Source organism: Sylvia atricapilla, chromosome 24, assembly GCF_009819655.1.
Source record: "Sylvia atricapilla isolate bSylAtr1 chromosome 24, bSylAtr1.pri, whole genome shotgun sequence".
NCBI classification, from domain to species: Eukaryota; Metazoa; Chordata; class Aves; order Passeriformes; family Sylviidae; genus Sylvia; species Sylvia atricapilla.
In genome coordinates, this window is record NC_089163.1 from 3,719,041 (window position 1) to 3,739,757 (window position 20,717).

Consider the following 20,717-nt stretch of genomic DNA (forward strand, 5'->3'; position numbering starts at 1 on the left):
CCATTAACTGTGGCTTGGGAAAGGGTTTTCATGCAAATTAATAATGTGACCGCAGAGGAACAGACAAGGACACGACAAGCCAGAGCAGACTGTCCTTCAGCACAGCCAACAGCAGAGGAGGGACCTGATTGTCCTTTGGCACAGACAACAGCTGAGGAGGGACCTGACTGTCCTCTAGCACAGACAACAGCTTGAGGGGACACTCCTCAGACAACCCCCCTGGTCAGGGACCTGTCCATAAGGCATGGGCACTCACTTCCCCTTAGCTGAGGGAACAGAAATGCCAAACTGAAAATGGAAGAGGACAATTACAGTAAGAATTGTGTCACAGACTAGCTCAGGATAGAGAGAGGAAATCAATTTGTTTCTGAAGGATAGCCAGCATTTGAATTATCTGTTTTAAGGAGGCTTTTTTGATGAATGGGCTGAAAATGTTGCTTCATCAAAGGGGTTTTTTTTATGATTTGTAAATTCAGACTGCACCCTGATCACAGACTGCAGCCAGACCACAGAGCAGACTTGTCCCTTCACAGCCCAGGCTGTCACCACGCTCTCTCCTTGCCTCCCAGTGGCACCAACTGGAGCCCTCTGAGAGCACCATGGGCCAGTTCTCATCTTCCCCTCTGCCACACCTAAGCACCACGTCTGTGCCACCAGGACAAACCAATATTTTGTTTCTCACATTAGAGCTCATTCCTCACTTCCAAGATTTCCGACAGAAAGAAATGCCAGAGCAGATAAACTGGCAGCAGTTGTTTCAAACACTTTACCAAACGTTTTTGAACAAGCAAAACTGAGTCATGCTTTTTTTCACCGAAACACACAAGCACTTGTGCAGACGTTTCACATTTCCAAAAGTCAAGCTAAAGCTATCATTAGTACTTGCCCTAATTGTCAGCTTGTGCAACCCCCTGTTTCTACAGGAACTGTCAACCCACGGGATGTGCAAAGGCTGCAATTATAGCAAACAGACATCACTCAACACCCTTCCCTTAGGGTAAAGGAAAATTAAAAACATTCATGTGTCAGTGGACACCTTCTCAAGTGCAGTCTTCACCTCTGTCCACACAAGAGGAACAAGTAATCACCCAAAGAAAGCAGAAAAGGGGCACTGCCAGGACAAACCAGGACAAACCAGGACAAACCAGGACAAACCAGGACAAACCAGGCAGTGCAGCACCAGCAACTGCACTGGGGGCAAAGCCCCAAGCCCTGCCCATTCATACCATGCCAGTTATTCTAATTTTAACCGATCAGGCTGAAACATGAACTTTCTACAAAAGTGTCAGACCTATCCTTAGCTAAAATTGACGTGTGCTAATTTTTGTAATTTCTTACACAAATTCTACGCACACAGCTCTAGCTGTCCTATCTAGGAATTTCTAGCAAGGCTACACTATTTTTGTTATAACTAGAATTTAACTAACTTTGCAAATGTTTGGGCTTGCAATATATAACCAAAGGCATGTATTCTATTCCCAATCTGTTGAAATCAGCCAAAGAGGTGTTTTTTTTTCTTTTAGCTCCTGGCAGAGGGGGCAGTGCCTTCTGTTAATGTACCAGCTTTCAAACCAGCTAGGGCAGTGTTCTTTATCTCTTCCAGAACCCACCCTCCCTGCAGGGATATCTGCTGTTCATGGGCCAGCCAGGCTCACTGCAGGGCTCAGACAATCCCAGCAGCCCACTGGGACAGGCTCCACCCAGGGGGAGGAGCCCAGCATTCCCCCCTGGATCAGCCCTGGCATTCAGAAGCCCAGCACAGGCTGTTGGCACTGGATTCCCAGAGGGAACCAGACCCAGCTCAGCACCACTGGGCCCTTCTCCAGGATCATCTCTGCTCCAGCAAAACCACATCTGACCTCATCTACTCCAACAGAGCTACACACTCCAGGGGGATTTATTTGGACTGCTTCCAACACCCTGACCAACAGTGTCAGGTTGTATTTCTGACTCTGTCAGGGTTTCTAGGATTTTTGTTTGTTTGTTTGCTTGCTTTACAAGCAAATATTACATTTTACAAGCAAATGCTACATTTGTATTCTTGCTATGCGTAGTAAAGAATTATTATTCCCATTCCCATATCTTTGCCTGAACACCCCCTAATCACAAAATTACAATAATTCAGAGGGAGAGGATTTACATTCTCCATTCCAAGGGAAGCTCCAGCTTTCCCTGGCAGACACCTATCTTTCCAAACCAAGACAACAAAAAACAATACCACTGGACCACGAACTAGGTACTAAATCTCTTTCTTGCTCACCAACACAGGCCGTTCCCTTACCTGCGTGGCCGGTGGACACGTTGACCTCGGCGTACTGCTGTCCGGCCAGCGGGCTGACGGCCGAGACGCCGTTGAGGGCGGCCACTCTGATGGTGTAGTTGGCGTGGGGCAGCAGGTTCACCAGGGTGACCGTGCGGCCCACCAGCCCCGTTTGCTGGGGCACGAAGCCCACCCCACTGCCGCACTGCTCGCAGCGGCCCCGCGGCGCCGCCGGGCACCGGCCACACCACAGGCTGTAGGTCAGGTCACTGCGGCCGCCCGCGTCGGCCGGGGCACTCCACTCCAGCACCAGGGACGACTGGCGCAGGCTGTACACCAGGTTCCTCGGGGCAGAGGGCGGGCCTGGAAGGAAAAGAGCGTCTGTGACACTGGGAGAGATGGGTTTGTTTTCTCAAAGCCTGACAGGCTGGCCTCTTTCTTCAGGCAGCGACAGGCAGAATGAGAGGATGCGGTCTCGAGCTGCGCCAAGGGAAATATAGGGCTGGATATCAGGAAAAAGATTTTTACAGGAAAGGGGATAAAGTATTGGAATGGTCTGCCTGGGGAGGTGGTGGATTCACCATCTCTGGATGTGTTCAATAAAAGACTGGATGTGGCACTCAACACCATGGTTTAGTTGAGGTTAGGGTTGGGTTGGACTGGATGATCCTAGATGATCCTTGATGATCTTCCAACCTAATCATTCTGATTCTGATTCTGATTCTGATTCTGATTCTGATTCTGACTGAAGGTTCACATCTGTTTGCACCTGTATGCAAACTTCGAGGTAAGAAATGCTGACTGAGAAATGCCAGCTTAGAAATGCCATGGAATAAGACAAATGTCATTAAGAGAGAGATGAAACTAGAAGGAAGTTTAAAAGGATGTGCTTGCAAATAAGACTAGATACTCTGGAAGAATAAAACTATGAAAGATGTACTGTAGTAGGACCCACGAGGGGTAATTTTAGATAATTTGCTTTAAGGCATTTATAGCATTGTGTGGCAAAAGCTGACAAGCCAAGAAATGCGTATAATGTATTGTAATTAAGAAATAGTTTGGCTTCTGATTGTGACGGTGTGAATTATAACACCTGTTCACATGAGACTAAAAATAGAGTAAAAGTTTTTAAAACGCCTCTCAGTTGCCCCTCTCTAGGTCAGAAAAGGGCATAACCCAAGGTGGAACAGGTGTTGGGACAAACCTAAAGGTCCTCTGGGAAGAGCAGGATGGGAAATGGGGACAGAGCACAAGAGCACAGTCCTGAACAGGGGACATAGAGGTCCTGGTGCCTGCAGCATGGTGGGATGTGGGACAGAGGATCCCAGCTGGAGGGATGTGTGTGTACCACAAGGCACAGCTCACAGTGTGCAGGAGAAGCACCTGGCTGGACCCTGCACTTCCCTGAGCACACTGGGGCCCAGGAGCCCATTCCTGGTCAGGCAGTGCCCAGCCTTGCTCAGCAGAGACAGAGGGCTCCTCATCACTGTGCTGGCAGCTGGACAGCATCCATCACCAGAGCAGCTGGAGTCCAGCCCAATTAACTAGAGGCCATTTAATTAAAAACCTGTGAACTACAGTGACTAAATGACTGTGCCCCAGTTTTACCAGGGAGTCTGTGAGCCTGACTGCACATCTGTCACATCAGCCTGCTCATCTGGGCTGTAGGGCCAGCCCCTCCATCCCCACTGCAGCATCCCCTCGGGGTGAGCACACAGAGCAGGCACAGGGGGAGTCCTGCCTCCGTGCTGCAGGACAGACAAAGGGACATCCAGGGAGCAGCCCTTCCAGCCAAACTCACGTGTGCAGGAGGCAGATGGAGGGTCTGAAGGAGACCTGGAGTAATTCGTCTGGCACAAACAGAACGTGGAGGCTTCCTCGTGTGTGAAGCTGTGTTCAGGGCATGGAGAACACAGAGGGAGACGGAGGGAGAGCTTGTAAAACCCCGGGAGGCAAGCTGAAAGAGAGAGAGGGTGTTAAGGGGAGAGTGGGACACGCCTGATGACTGCATTTCCCTGTTTCCTGGGACCTCCTCTGCTGCCACTGGCCAGCACACACCACCCTCTAAGCTGCTTTCCCTGAGCCCCTGCATGATCCTGGCACCGAGAGAGATGTCCCTTGGTTTACCCAGAAGAGGCATTTGGGCTCTTTAGCTCTGCACTGACTTAAATAGAAAATGTCATTCCCTATGTAGGGTGCTGGATAAACCAGGAAAAAACCAGCAAATGTTAAAATTTGACTGAAACTTCCAGTTGCCTCTTTAGATTTGAGAAACCAAATCAAAACCAGTAGTGTATTCATAGAATGGAGACAGAGTTTGCTTTTTCCTTTAGTTAGGCAGCACTGACCATCACACAGGGCAGAAATATCACTGCATGAGACAGGACAGGAAAATCAATCCTGTTTACAAACATGATGGGATCCGAGCACTAAACCCAGAGCCCCCACCCCTCAGATGTGCCTGTCACACAAATCTGACAGCTCATCCTAGGGAACTGAACATTTCCAATTAGAAGTGTCTTTCAGACTAGTCCACCCTGTGTTCTAACAGCCAGAAGGAAGTTTACAGACGTGCCTCTCATTAATAATGGCACCAAATGCCCCAGTTTGCATGTCACAGGAGCAGGCACCACAACCCCATGTGAGCGTGTCCCATGAGGAGCCATGGGCTTTACTTGCTATTTTTTTTCCTTGGTTGCCCAAAACTTGCCTTTGGGAAGAACAAAAGAATCCAGCACATGTGATGCATCATATGTGTGTCTCTGTTTCTTTTTTCAGATAAACTCCCACCCTCTTCCACCTCATCCTACGAGTGTTTTTCTTGGTCTCCAGCTGGTTTAGGTGTCCCTGTCATTTCACAGTGCTTATTTCTGCAGTGGGTATGTGACAGCTCTCAGGAGATCAGGTCATCAATTTATAGCACGAAATTCTCTTTTTTTGTACACTGCTTTCTATCCTGTTCCTGGCCCTCTGGTGCTACCACAACTCAATTGTTAAACAATAAAATTCAATAATTCATTGTCCCAGAGCCAGAGAGAAGCAGCCAGATGGGTCAGAAGGATCAATTGCCTCTCTCCAGCTCCACCACTGCTGGCCACAGGAGAGAACACTGTCCTCTCTCATTCCCAGCCTGTGCCATAGGGAAAGCAGGGGCAATTGAGGATGCACACCCAGAAAATGCATGGTTTTCTACTCCAGTGGCACAGGACAGCTTTTGATTTCCCTTCCCAGTGAAGTCCTACCAGCAGCATTGCCCTGTGTGCCAGCATGAATTAATAACTGCTGCAGCCTCACACAAAATGCCTATACAGGCATTTATAATTAACACTACAACTCGGTTGTCTTCCAAAATCAATTCCTTTCCAGTTTTGGTCATGGAATTGTATTTGACAAAGTTCGTCTGCTTTAATGTGTGTTAATTTTTAAAATGCTCCTTAGGAAAGCCACAGCTGGGGAAACAGGCAGCAGCACTGGGGGTACCACAGTGAGAACCAGGACAGCAGCACAGGTTGAGGCACCCCAGGAACCTGACAATCCCTCCCAGCAAAGGGCAGACTGGGAGCACTGGCCCCCTCCAGCTCTTGGATTTGCATCCAGCCCTCCCCAAGCGACACTCCAACCTGCAATCTCACCACTGTCATCCAAGCTGTTCACAATGCATCTTTTGCAAGAGCTCTTGCTCCTGCTGACCCCTCACAGGGCCAGGCTGGCACAGCCATACTCCATCTATCTTAATCCCATCACCAAGCCGAGCAGGTCACTGTTTATCACGTTCCAAACATTTCATCAGTGCTTCAGAGGCCAAGTGCCTGAGGCCAGGGCAGTGGGAAGGAGGAGGCAGCAGCCCCAGGGAGGGACAGACACTGCCAGGCAGTGCCCAAACCCCACAGGGCACCTTGTGTAAATCACTGACAGGACAGAGTTCAGTGCTGTACTGAGGTGGCCAAAGAGCCTTGCTGACAAACGTCCTCGGGTAGCAGAGAGGCTCCTGCTCCCTCCCAGCCGAGTTTGAGATCTCAGCCTGTCTCACCACACCAGCTGTGATCAATACTGCAGGCACAGAGGAGGGACAATCGTGTCCAATCTCTGTGCCACTGTGAGAGGGACAAAGTCAGCACGAGCAGAGATCAGTGCAAGCACTGAGTCAGGCTCAGCTCCTCTCACCTCGGTTCCATGTCTGCCAGGATGGGAACTTTGGGCTGCACCACCCCAGAGAATGCAAAAGCACCTTGCTTTCCACACAGTTTGGAGGTTTTTAATCACTGGTTTTCAACAAACAGCCTGTGGTCCAACACGTTGCCAGCAATTCCAACACCTCCAGACAATGCTACTCCGTAATTTTTGTCCTTGTTAAATAACTTGTGGAGTACTAAAACGAAAACCTGTGTCCAAGGGCAAGATCTTTGTGCATCCCCAACAACGAGCCCTTAACAGCTGAAATTAAATTTAGTGATTTAGTCCAGAAGAAGGACAGTCCTGAAATATCTAACAGAGTGCATTTGATGAATCCAGCCAGGACTGACAGAACCTCGTTGCTATTTATGCCAGAATGTTCCTCAAGGACACACTGAAGCAGGCACATCCGCTGAGCCAAGTGCAATCCACTGTTGTCTCTCTCAGCTCCCTAATGGATCCACCCAAAATTTCCCAGTGAAGGACTGGCTGACCAGCCTCTGCAGCACTCTGCTGAGCACTTCAGCCCACACAAACCCCCTCAGCTGTGGGCAAGACACGTCCCCATCTGTATTTCAACAGCCCATGCGCCACGTTCATCCAGCAGCCAGATATCCATGACCTTAACCTCACAGGAATCTGCAAACAACTTGTGATGCTGGTAATTGTCAGAGTGGTTTGCTCTGAAATTAAATGTCACGGAGCGATTTGTGTCTGAATCTGTCACGACTTCCATCCCATAATTATTTCAGACACACTGTGAAGCAGCAGTGCAATCCCAAATGATGAATACCTCCAAGCCTTTGGTCATCACCCCAGAGAGACTGGAAAGAGAGCTGGTTTTACAGGGGTGTTCTGTGTAAAACATGCTACAGAAACAGAGAATCACAGAATCACAGAATGTGGAGGTTGGAAGAGATCATCAAGATCATCGAGTCCAACCCAGCCCCAACACCTCAACTAACCCCTGGCCCCAGTGCCACATCCAGTCTGCTTTAAACACCCCCAGGGATGGGGACTCCACCTCCTCCCCGGGCAGACCATTCCAGTCCTTTATCACCCTTTCTGTAAAATCCTTTTCCCTGATACCCAACCTGTATTTCCCTTGGCCCAGCCTGAGGCTGTGTCCTCTCGTTGTGTCAGTGCTGCTGGAGAAAGAGCCCAGCCCCAGCTGAGCACAGCCACCTTTCAGGAGCTTGTGGAGTGATAAAGTCACCTCTGAGTCTCCATTTCTCCAGGATAAACACCCCCAGCTCCCTCAGATTCCTCACAGGGTTTGTGTTCCCAGCCCTTTACCAGCCTCGTGGCCTCCTCTGGATGGGCTCAAACATCTCAGTGTCCATCCTGAACTGAGATCCCAGAGCTGGACACAGCACTCAGTGTCCATCCTGAACTGAGATCCCAGAACAGGACACAGCACGCTGGGCAGCAGCTGATCCCACCCCACAGCCCCCTGAAATGTGCCCAGCTCCAGAATTCCTGTGGAATTTCCTCAAGCACAAGCACAGGGCCTGACTGTGGGATGCCCGTGGCTGCATCCATGAAGAAAGCAAAACCTGGTGCTTTGTGCAGCTTACAGGGCCCCAGGAGGAAAAATAAACGTATGCATAATCCTCCAGCATCAGTCAGCAGATAAAATACACTCCAGGAGCACTTACAGGTTTGTAAGCTAATGTATAAAAGATGAAACAAATCAAAAGCTCCAAGTGCTGTACATTTGGATCCATCTTTTTTGTATTTAAACAGAAAAGCAGGACGTCGGGCTTCAGGAGGTGCCTTTGCAGTAAATGATAAAATTTCAAAATTTATTATTTTAAATTTCTCCAACTTTCAATTGAACTATTTCTTTTCCACCTAAGGACACTGCAGTGACACAATGCTGTGGTGGGACACATCCAATGGACAGAGGAGCATCTTACTTTACCCCACATCCCACTCCCACCCTAAAATGTTTGCTTTCTCCCTAAGAGATACACAATAAATCTTCCTTGTGTCTTGTCCATAGCAGGTTGAATTTAACATGCTGCTCAAAACCCCAGCCAGTGACGCAGACAAAGAGGGGGAATTTCTGTTATTCCCCACTTCAAACAGCACCCGTGGACAAGGCTGTCACTGAAACCACCTCCTGTGCAAGGTTTTCCTTCCCACAAAAGCAGCAACACTCATCTCTTTAAATTTAAAAATCCTGACAAGGCACTAGGAACTATTGGAACATGTAGAAAAGGGGCATGGCCACTAATTAGACCATCAGTAACCAGAGGCAGCAGGGCTCCAGGTGAGGGGGAGCAGAGCATGGGACACAGCAGCAGTGCAGAGCTGGCTCCTGCCAGTGCTGTCACAAGTGGAGGGAAAATGAATTGAGGAGGAAACTTTGCCAGAGCACAAATTTACGTTTCTGTCAAAGAAGAGTGGCTGGGAGCTATTTTTGGTCGCTGGCCTCCATGATATTAATTCAATGTCTGGTTTAAGTTGTCTCATTTGTAGCAAATCTGCCTGGTAAATATTAACCTTGGGCTTTGTTGAAATTCTCCTTGCAGATATTACTAGGGATTGGATAGAAAAGATGGAAGCAGAAGGAGACAACTTTGAATGAAAATGTGAGGCAGATCCCCCACATCATGGCTTCATTTACACAAAAGCTACTGCTACACACCACAAAACAAACAGCACAGAGGGGCTACAGCTCATGCCTGACAAAACTAATGGCAAAAAGACATCAGAGCTGAGAAACCAAGTGAAAACAAAACAGGGATGGGCAAGGAATCATCCACAGAGCTCAGGACTGCCCATTTGCCCACCGTGCCTCCTCTGGGAATGGGTTTTATGGGCAGAGAAAGCACAGAGCAGCATCTGGCTACAGAGATACATCAGACGAGACAAGAAGTCTGAGCACATTTTCAGTGACAAACTCTCCTCTTCTTCGTGAGTGGATGTTAAACAGACACTAAAGTTGTGCAGTCCCACCCCAGAGACAGCTGCACTCCACTGAATGCCAGAACAATTCATCAGAAACGTGCAAACCTGTCAGGAGTGCCTCTGGAACAGTGGTGCAGGACAGGAGGATGGACATGGAAAGGCTCAGCTTTCCTGCAGCCAGAATTAGCAGAGTCATAAATCCCATTGGCCCTTTTTTTCATCTCTGCTAATTTCAGAGTGAGGACACAAACCTTCTCTCTGTACAGGACGCTTTCAGCAGTTAAATCAGGGTTACAGGGACACCAGCTCTGCCACCAAGTTTAAACACCTTCACCAGTTCCTCCTCCACTGTGGCCAGCACCACAGTCCTGCTGCCACCACCACCCTCAAGTGCCACCCTGGCCCCCAAGCCACCCCACAGGCACCAGCAGCAGCAGAGTCACCCCCACCACCCCCAGTCCACCACCCAGACCTCTCAGACCCACAGGAGCTGCAGCAGAGACTGTGGCCAAGAAGTTTTGTGGGATTCACACCTTCTGAGCCCTCCAAAGCCACCACCACAGGATCACAGGGGTGTGTTGTGCCATCACCTGGCTGGTTTAACAGCCCCAAACTCCCAAAGCATCCACCTGCCTCCAGCTCAAGGGCTTTTGTCCTCACTGAAGAATTTCCACAGCCCTGGCTGCTTTCATCAGAAATCTTTTAAAGCTGTGCACTTAGCACTATGCTAATGCAGGGCTGCAAACAAATCCAAAACTTTCAACCCTTAAAAACTATTTTCTGATATTTGACCAGACATCAGACGCTGCTCCACAGAGAATGACTAATGACCTGCTTTCTGTGAGAGGGGAGAGAAACTTAATTATGTCCATTAAATTACTTCAAATATTTTTCCTCAGAGAATATGAATTATTTAAACTCAACACAGAGAAACCTGAAACATTAGCAAAAGCCTTCTGGGACTCACTATGTAAATCCCCACTCCAAACAGATGTGGAAAGCATGGCAAGCTGCCATGCAGCTACTGAAGCAATCAACAGCACTGAGATTTCAATTTGATAGCTTTAATAAGGTCTTCTTAAGGAGAAGCCACTGCCCAGAGCACTGGGAAGGGCATCCCACCCCCTGGAGGAAGGCGGCACCATCAGCACAGTGAAAAGGCTGGAGGTGCCCCTGAAGGGCACATCTTGTTCCACGGGAAAAGCTCACTCTCCTCCTGCACCTCCTGCCTCCAGTGAGGGGGAACTCTGCCTGCCTGGGACTTCCTTAGCTGCTTTCCTCTCAATCTGCCTTTGAGGTGAAAAGGGAGACATCCCAAGGTGTCATCTGGACACCAGGCATGGGTAGCAAAGGGTTTTCTCAGATGTGTTTTACTGAAGCCACTGGAGTAGGAAACCATGTATTTTCTAGGTGTGCCTCCTCAATTGCCCCAGCTTTCCCTAAGGCACAGGCTGGGAATGAGAGAGGACGTTGCTCTCTCTCAACAGAGACACCTGCTCGTGTCTGAGGAGCTGTGGCAGAGGAGTTGGGAAGAGCACATTCCCTTCCCCAGGTCCCAGCTGGCAGTAAGCTGCCTGGGGGTGGCATTCAGAGCTTCTCCATTCAGAGGCTCACACACTCTGAGAAGAGTATGACAGCCAGCACACCACACCTGGCTCTCACCTGCCTTTGGAAGCGAGATGGAAGTTCACAGCCCCAGGTTCATTAGTGAGATGTCTCATTAAGGCAGAGGGCACAACCATTTTTGCAGCTGTCCTTAAACACAACCTTGTGAGCTGTAAAGTTGCCAAATTATTAAACCGTGTCCAAAGCATATCAATAGGGATATTAATGTTCTAGAGCAATTTTAACATTACAGATAAAGCTGTGGGAAATGCCTGACAGCATCCAGAGCTCTGACACATCTGCAGAGCAGCCCCACACCCTCCAGCTGCCTCCCTCCAAACAAACACCTGGTAGTTCTGGGGAGCTGCCACCAACTCAAAGAAACACACTGCTGACAAAAGACAATTCCAAACCGTGCTCGGGCACCAGAGAAGTCTGGCAGCAGCATGGAGCAACACAGACAAAAACTGCCAGCACACCAAAGGCCACTTTTACCTCTGCATCCCCCGTCCTTCTCCTCAAAGCCAGGGCTGCACAGGCATTTCCCCACGGGCACCAGCCACTCGCCCTCTGCGCTGCAGTGCATCCGAGGGGGGTTATCCTCCTCCACTTCAGCGTGGGCAACACAAGTGCCCTTAACTTCCACCAGCGTCACAAAGGCCGTCTCTGCCACGGTGTCTGGGAACACGGCCAAGTTCCGCACGGTGCTCAGACACTTCTTGTAATAGACCCGCACGGAGACCAGCGCCACGCAGGCGCCCACGTCCTGGAAGCCCAGGTGGAAGCCTCTCTTGCTCAGGTGGCCAATCTCCCTCAGCTCGGTGTTCAGCTTCATCTTGCGCTCGCCCAGGTCCCCCTGAGTGAAGCTCTCGTCGGCAGCAATGGTGTCAATCTTGGTGTGCTTGCTCTCACGGACGCTGCGGCCCAGGTCGGAGTCAGACTCCACGTAGTACAAGTTGAAGGTCTCCTTGCAGGTGCTGGTCACCCCAGGGATGCTGTTGCAGTCCCTCAGGGTGAACTTGAGCTCGATGAAGATCCTCTGGCCGTCCTGCCTGCTGATCCAGCCTGTCTGCAGCCAGTTGTTCTGGTTGGGCTCCATGACGTTGCACACCTGGTACGTGCGGATGGGCTTGAAGGTTTCATCCACGCCACTGATCTCTTCCCACTGGGCACAGACAGAGCACAAAGGGCTGTGACAGCTCGGGAGCTGTTCCAGCAGAGACACACCAACCAGGATAAATGTCACGACCACAAGCCTCCCCACCACAGGACATCACTTTGTAGGTACTCAAAGTCCTCAACCCACCAAATACCACCAGCTGCAGTAACCTTGTTCCTGCACCACCCAACACCTGAGCTCTCTGCAGAGGTGCAAATGTGAAGATGCAACCAGAAAGGCAGCACTGGCAGCAGATGGAAAACATGGAAACTTGGAAAACAAAGCCTGATTCTGGACACATCATCTGCTGAGGAGCCAGAGCCTTCATCTCCCACACACTGCTCAGATTTTCTGTCCCTGGGAAGGTGCATCCCCATGGTGTTACCACTCAGTGTTTCTCTGGATGGGGTTGGGCCACACAGAGAAATCCAAGACGCCTAAGGAGCTGTGACACCAGTCACACCATCACAGGACATCAATCACCTTCACGAACAGCAGCAGCTTCTCTGCCAGGAGAAGTTTTAGCTGCAACAGGACAAATCCCCGACTGCAAGTGAAACAGTGTTTCCCCAAAGCTCTCAGCAGAGATTCTGATCAGTGAAACGATGATTCAACCCTCGCAGCCTGAACGACGACCTGGCAATTTCCCAAAGCAATTCTTTCTGGGGGTAAATTTATGCAAAACAGTCAAAACACACCCAGAACAGAGTTTCTTTTGCAAACAAACAGCTGTGCCACACAGCCGACTCCAGGACCTACGGCTCTTCCCTCTCAACACTTTGTTTCCACTCGGGAAAATGAACCCAAAGCTGCAAGGAGCACAACTCCAAGCTTACTAAAAGTGGCTTTAGACCAACACCAGCAGCAAAGCCAGGGGCTGATGAAACAGATGTCAAATGACACAGCTCCCAGTGACTTCCCCAGCCACAGCCCTCGGATTCCAAGGGCTTGAGTGACCCTTGGTGATCACGCTGGTGTGCAAACCACAGCACAAAGCCTTAACCAGCCAGTGTTTATTGCCTTGTTTTAGTAGTGTAAAATCCACTTTGAGGAGGGACCCCACGCCAGTTGCAGCGCTCACACAGCCAATGCCTCACTCCTCTCTCTGCACTGATCATGCCAAGCTCCCCAACCAACCTTAAATGATGGGATCCAGCATCCCCTCATAAATGAGGAGGTCCCGTGGCTGGCAGCTCTGTGGGAAGCAAAGCTGTCACACCTCAGGGCTTCAGATGCTGCTGAGCACCAAGAGGCTGAGAGACCCTTTCACCCTCTCGGGTGGTGCAGGCACAGTCCCGCCCCGGTGCTTACCCCGTTCGATGGGTGTGAGGTCCAGCCCAGCTCCGCCTGCGATTCCTTGGAGTCCAGCAGGACAACTGCAGGGAAGACAGCACGTTAGGAAAACCACTGACAGAGGAAATGGTGATAAAACCCACCCAGCCCGTGCACTGGGAAGCTTAGTGCCGTGCCAGGTCCCGGCTCCCAGCCCGGCTGCACCAGCCATGGCATCACCGTGTGAGCACCAAGCGCCACGAAGCTCTTACTGAACACCCAAAACAACCTCGCAGGTACCTGCTCAGTGCCCTCACCACTCTGCTCAGTGCCCTCACCACTCTGCTCAGTGCCCTAACCACTCTGATCAGTGCCCTCACCACTCTGATCAGTGCCCTAACCACTCTGCCATCCCACGGACGATTCCTCGGACAGCACAGACAGCACTGCCGCTGTACCATGCCCACGGCGTGCGGATGCTGGAACTGAAAGGTACCAGCAGCTGCTTTGAAAGAGGGATTTCCCTGTCAAACGTCAGCCTTTCCCCACATAACAGCCAATTCTATCTATGACAAGAGGAGCTATTTCCCTCAGTTCACGATCCTTCCACAACCAGCAGACAGCCACAGCCCCGACCGGCGGTTGAGCCTCGGGCTCAGACGCCTGTGACAAGGGGTGCGGCGGCGCAGCCCCGGCGGGCACATCCCTGAGCCCGTTCCGCTCGGAGCGCTCCGGGATGCTCCGAGACACTCTTCCCGCCGCCGGCATCGGTGCGGTCCGTCCGTGGCAGCGCAACCTCCGCGAACACGGACCTCAGGGCTCGAACCGTCTCCCTGTCACGGTACTGGCAGCGGGCTGCCGCCTGCCTCCGGTGATGGCGGGGACCGGGACACCCCGGGCTGACCCGGTCACTCCACGAGGACCTGTCCGTCCTCTCCCGCTCCTCCGACACATCTCCAAGCCTCGGGGAGCGGCGGCACATCCGCCCCACAACGCGTCCGGCCAGCTCCGGAGCGACCGCACCGCCGAGCCGAGCCGGCCGCTCCCGGTACCGCAACGCGCAGCCCGACCCGCCGCTGGCGACCAAAGCCGGGGCCGGTGCGGCGACACCGCGCCCCGAAGCAGCCGGGCACGGGGGACACGGCTCGGCCGGAGCATCGCGGACACGGCGCGGGAGCGCCGAAGAACAGGGAGGCACCGGAGCACCGGGAGGCGCCGCCGCCCCGCCCGGCTCACCCTGCTCGGCGGCGGCGCGGGGCAGCAGCGGCGGCAGCAGCGGCGGTAGCGGCGGCAGCGGCGGCAGCAGCAGCACCAGCAGCAGCGGCAGCGGCAGCGCCGTCTCCATGGCGCCGCGACTCCGCGCCCCGCGCCGCGCCGCGCTCCCGCTCCGCGCCCCGCCCACCGCCGCCGCCGGGGCGGGGCCTCGGCCAGCCCAGCCAATGGGAGGTAGGGGCGGGGTGAAAAGGGGCGGGGCTAGAGCGGGTGGGCGGTCACTGAGGAGCCGGCTGAGGGAGGGCGGCCCCGGTGGGGACTCGCGATCGGTCACCGGCATCGGGCACCGGGATCGGTCACCGGGATCGGTAACCTGGCTGGAACACCGGGATCGGTCACCGGGATCGGTAACCTGGCTAGAACACCGGGCTGGGTCAGTGGGATCGGTCACCGGGCTGGAACACCGGGCTCGGTCACCGGGCTGGGTCCCCGGCCGGCTCTTGAGGGGACACGCGGCCGTGCTGACCTTTGGGCTGCCGGAGCCGTTCCCCAGGGCACCGTGGCCGGGTGATGTTTGCTGCTGGTGGCGAGCCGGGGCTCGGGTCAGAGCCTCCCTCCTGCGGCACAGGGCCAGGACTCTGCCCTGCCCTGGCTGAAAGCAGTGCCCGGGAATGTCGGCTTTGTCGAGCCCTCTATCCTGCCTTTCTCATTTGAAATGTTATTCCCAGTTTCATGTGGTCCTCCAAGCCCAGCGGCTGGTATGAAAGCAAAAATACTCAGACAGAAACCCCAGGAAAAGGCAGCCCCAGGTGGGGTGAGTCCTCCAGACCCACACCCAGGACAGTGCTGGGGCTGCAGAGAGACACTTCAATTCTTGGCTCACCAAAGCCGAGGTATTTACCATCAAGTCCTTTGTCGGGGGAGGGACTCAATGAGGTTTGATTATTACTAATTGTGGGTGTTGCAGGTTCCTGCAAAGTTTCGTCAGGCTGGCTGCCCGCCGGTTTTCCCCCGGTGGTGGATACCGTGGTACCAAGGCAAACATTTGTTCCTGTGGGATGTTCCTTTTGCTGCGGTTGTGTGTCAGATGGAAAATACTGCAGGTCTGAAGTAAAAGCATTGAGTGTCCATTTAGCTGTAGTAGCCCATGCCAAGCCCCTGCTCACAGGAGCTGGTGCTCAGACCTCAGGCTGGACACTCGGAGCCAATGGATGTTTCCAGCTCTCCATTTCTCAGCTCTTTTGCAAACACTCTCATTACCTTTCCTCTCTGTGTTAGCTTTACTGGTGAGGAAATTCCCATCCATTTATCAATGTTCTTCCCATCTGGGAAAGCTCAGCGTGGATCAGTGCTTTGTGTTTTGCTTCACCAGCGCTGGAGCCCCTCCTGCCGTGCACCTGCAGCTCAGGAGCTCCTGGTGAAACCAGGAACAGCCATCCTGGCTGGGAAACACGAGTTCATACAATCAAAACCCTCCCTCCATCATGTTACAGAGCAAGGAAGCAAAAGACAGGGTTTTATTTATAATCTTCCTCAAGTGGAAACCAAAAGAAGTGACCCGTTATTACTGAAGATTTCTCAAGCCACCCAGGAAGAAAAGTGATATTTAGTTGTCGTTAAAGGCTCAGAACTGCATAACAATTTCATGCTATGTTAACTTCTGGGTTTTCTTTCGCATATAAATTTTTAAGGAGTAAAATAGAAAAACCCAGGCACTTGACCTTTAATCACAGTTATTTGTGTGATCAGTCAAGTGTGGGAAAAAGCTAGTTTGTTCTTGAAAGATGCCCTTTAAAGCCAGATTGCTCTAATATGACACACAACTCTCACAGTGTAATATACGGGATCTCACCTGCCTGCCTCCAGGCACAGCAGCTTCCTTTTAATATTCACACACTGGGTCTCTCTGCTGGGACAGTGGAAGGTATCAGTGTCATGAAACAAATAAATCCAGAGCCCTGGGACAGCTCCATTCACCACCAAGCTCCACAGGCGTGTACACTTTCCTGTCACTGAGGAGCCAAGCAGGGAAGAGGATTTTGGAAGTTTGTGGAGGGTTTGATGTTCGATATGTTTTACTAGAAGAAGGGTCTGTCACGTTAAAAGCACGCAGCTTTTCCATTTATCTGAAATATGATTCCAAGCAACTTATAAAATCTTGGTGTTAGAACAGCCAGGGGTATTTTAATTAGGATTTTAAGTATCATGCTTTGGGAAAATGATCTCATGAATTTTGTTTTCAGCAGCAGCAGATGACAAAGCCACTGCTGGTGTGGAGAAAACAGAAATAGAGCAGCTTTAAATGGACACTGCTGGATTTCTTCATGAGCCCAGAGCCACACCAGGGACAGGGTGGGGGGATGCTGTCCCCAGGATGGCACAGCCCACCAGCTCCTTGAGAGGCACAACAAGGGGCCAGTGTCTGCAGGAGAAGGAAGAGGAATATCCAGGTTGTCTGGTCACCTCTGCTGCTCACCTCCAGCTCTGAGCCTGCTGCCCTTCCCCACTCCTGACCGGAGCCTGCAGAGACAAGAGCAAAGGGAAAGCAAAGACACGGGGTCAGCCAGGCTCCAGATTGTCAGGGGAACTTGTGCAAAGAGCAGGGCTAGCCCAGAAAACGTGTAATTGGCCAAGCTGAGCTATTACCTGCTGTAAGTGGAGACAGAAAGATAGTTTTGACACCACAGTGAAAATAACCCTCCTGGAGGAAAAAAAAAATCAATACAAACACCAAGGAAAGAGAATCAGAAACTGAGACCATCAATTCCTGAGATAAAGAGTTGAAAGTCTCAGTGGGAGGACAGCCAGGTCTGTACTGAAAAACAAAACTTTACTTCTTCTGCTGACAAATTACTTTTTATGCTAAAGGACAAAGGAGCCGTGAGGATATAGGCTTCAATGTGCAGCTGAAAGAGCAATCCTTGACAAAAGATGGAGCAGGCAGAAACCTCATGGAAGCTTTTGCACCTCTCCTTTCTCTTCCACACTTGCAAGTGTTTTTGTGCAATGAAAAACCAAGGATTTCTGCAATTTTGTACTGTTTTTGACATGTCACACAAACATGCTCCAGGACTTCTGCTGCTTCTGCTGTGACAAGGGCAGAGCCAGAGCAGAGGGAGCAGCAGCAATACAGCACAAGTGTGCCTGGCATTAGGGAACATCCCACAGAGGAAAGGAGCTCAGACAATCCTTTCCCAGGGGCACAAAGCTCCACCACAGCCAGTGCTGGCCCATCCCTGCTCATCCCCTCCTGCCACCTGGCTGAAATCACAGTGAAAATGAAAGTTAATGTAAAGCTTCCCCAAAAATCTCATGCTCGAAGTCGCACAGCTCTGGGCTTCTGCCTTCTGGGTTGTTTGTCTGCAAATACAAAGCAACCAGAGCTGTGCACTTGTTTTTTAACAGCTCTGTCTTTCTGTCAGATCTGTACTCTTTGCTTCACGATGTCTGCACTATAAATGTTTTGCAGCAGTTCTTCAGCTTTTAAGGTAATCACATAAAAGACCCTTGACTGCATAAACACAGCTAATCTGGGTAAATGCCTTTAAGCATCTTTACATTTCTTGCTAATGGATTTCCAGACAGCCCACAGATATCCATGTTCTAGAAAATAATATAAAATAGACTAAGTGTCTAATTTTTTTAAATGCCTCACATTCATCATATACTGAGAAAATCCAGGGCTCCAGGCAGCATAATTTCATTACACTTATGTAAGTCATACCCCATTCTGTCATCATCAGGATGAACCCTGCCTTTGGCTGGGGCACGGAGCCACTCGGTGTTAAGTTCCAATTCAACCAAAGACAAATTACCACACGCTATTAATTAGAGCCAGACAGGAGGGATCCAGGTGTCACAGGGGGAAAATGGTGCCTTAAGTTTGAGCTTTCATGTTTTTTCAGATTCTGTGCTGCCTGGGTGTGCAGTTCTGAGCCTCATATTAAGTGTTAGTCAGCTCTTCACAGAGTGGGGAGACAAAACAGATGGAGACCAAAGGCAATAGCTAGAACTTTCAGGCCCAAAAGTACAAACAAGGGGGGCTGAAAAGAGAAAACAAAAAGCATGGGACTTCATCATCTGAAGTTGTAATTGGACAAATAACCCCAATATGCAAATGGACCAAAACTTATAAAAGTGTGAGACCTTGTGACCGTTTGTCCATTTTGTGACCATTTTGGGTCCACCTTGGGTGTAGCCCTGCCCAGGCTCTTGTCCTGCCCAAGGTGGACCTTAAAGGCCTTTTAATAAATACCTACTTTATTCTCTTAGCCCTGTCCAGTCTGTTCCAGCTCAGCCTTCCCAAGGCATCAATTCCAGACCCTGGAGGGCACACAGAGCACTGAGCTCAGCGGTTGTGTGTGGGATCTGCTCCCCCTGGGAGCAGTGGGAATGCTTGTGGAGGAGGCAGGTCCTGAGCCTCAGAGATGCTTTGCTGGTGGTGCTGAGCACAGGGGAGGATACCAGCACCCCACAGGCTTCTCCCCTCTCAGCTGCCCCTCTGCTGTGCCTTCACTTGCTCTGCTTGAAAGGCAGAGGTGCAGAGCTCAGGTGGGTGAACCTCTGAGAGCTGAGAGAGAAATAAGGATGTACCTCAAGCATAATGGTGCAAACAACTACTAACATAATTTTGCTACCAATTACAGTAATTTGAACAAAGGAGTTGTGCTACCTTTGATATGCTCTCCTCCTCTTCCCGGCTGGTTTCATTAAAACCACTTGCAGAGATTTGCAGCAGTTCTGTTTGAAGTGCTGTCGTCAGGATTTTCATTTTCAGTCTCATCAGAAATGGTCTTACAGCAGGCTGGTTATGTTCCCCAAAGAGATCTGGAGCATGTGGCCATCACTCATTGTCAGAGGTGTTTTAGACAGGCTGGTGTCCTGCTGGTCCTTCTGAGGTGAGTGTCCAGCGTGGAGTGCCAGGGAAGAAGCTCCAGAGTGGCCCCAGCAAGGGCTAGTGGCTGCCCTGGTGCCAGGCTCCCTGCACAGCTTCAGGCCTTCCCAGACCTGCCTCAGCAGCTCTGAGCTGCACTGCCCTGAATCTGCAGCCCAAACCTCGGTTCATTTAGAGGCTGTTTGCCAGTCTGCTTGACACTGCCCCTGAGGAGAGTATCCCTGTGCACCCTAAAGGAGGATCCCAAAGTGCCAGTGCACCTTGGGCCTGGATTCTCCAGTTTCATGGTGTGCCCTCTATTTATAAAGAGCTTTTTCATGTTTATACCTTTATGCTGATTAAAATGCATTACCAAGATTTTAAACTTTCCTGCCCCTTAACAACAACGAGGGCACTGAACTGCTGTGGATTTCCATGGAGTGATGCTGCCCTGCCTCTTACTCATCAGGCAAATCAGAAATGCAACTCGTGTCACACACTGATGAGGAAAGACACTTCAGGACTCACTTGGTAACTCAATCACCACAAGGCATTCACCAATTATCCCCGCCCTGTCGCGGGGTGAGGGTGACAGCGAGGTCATGCCGAGTGAGTCTTTCATTTGTCCATGACAGAAGAAGGGAATACACTTTGCAAATTATAATTAGCAATTTAATCCAGCTGTGCCTAATTCGTAGCTGCATTTTGCACTCCAGGACTCAGCACTTGGGCAGACTCTAAATAAGGCACCAGCGTGGTGTGTCCAGCTCCCTGAAAGCTCTCCAGTAATTGCAGATTGCTCGCTGCTCAGCAGAGAGCAGGACAGCTTTCCATGCCTGCAGGTGCCTCTGCTCCTCCTGCCACCCTGCCGGGGTGAGATGCAGCCCTGGAGAGAGACAGGCTGCCAGCTGCCAGCCACACCATCGCCAGGATTCCTGCCAGCCCTGTCCTGAGGCTGGAGAGAGAGATTCTCACATCCCAGCCCTCTCCCATCCCAGCTCACTGCTGGAAGGGGGCTGGGGAAAGGGCTGCAGCTCAGGGAAACAATCAATTCTGCTCTGTTCTAATGGGGCACTCCGAGCCCAGAAAGAATTTGGCATATAGGTTCAGAAAAAACCCTGCTTGAATAAACAGAAAGGGAGGGAATGCTGGAGAGAACATCCAATCTGCATCATAATTAGGGAAAAAAATAACAAATGGCAGAAACAACCTGTTCCCATCTGCAGCTGCAGTTTGTTCCCACTGTA

The 20,717-nt window shown here is 51.1% G+C and overlaps 1 protein-coding gene across 4 annotated transcripts in view; it reads right to left on the reverse strand.

The window, feature by feature from the left end:
* The window catches only part of EPHA10 (EPH receptor A10), a 28,184-nt gene extending 13,454 nt beyond the window's left edge, over positions 1-14,730 (reverse strand). For 3 of the 4 annotated variants that reach the window (XM_066335010.1, XM_066335009.1, XM_066335011.1), the window contains exons 1-3: positions 11,450-12,119; positions 4,062-4,217; positions 2,282-2,623 (exon numbers count right to left, since the gene is read on the reverse strand). In XM_066335010.1, the coding sequence (XP_066191107.1) occupies positions 2,282-2,623; positions 4,062-4,217; positions 11,450-12,053 (1,102 nt within the window). In that variant the 5' untranslated portion in view covers positions 12,054-12,119. Of the gene's footprint in view, positions 1-2,281; positions 2,624-4,061; positions 4,218-11,449; positions 12,120-13,424; positions 13,490-14,621 lie in introns of those variants that run through there. The other variant, XM_066335008.1, reaches the window with a different exon arrangement.
* Between the last annotated feature and the right edge of the window lie 5,987 nt (positions 14,731-20,717).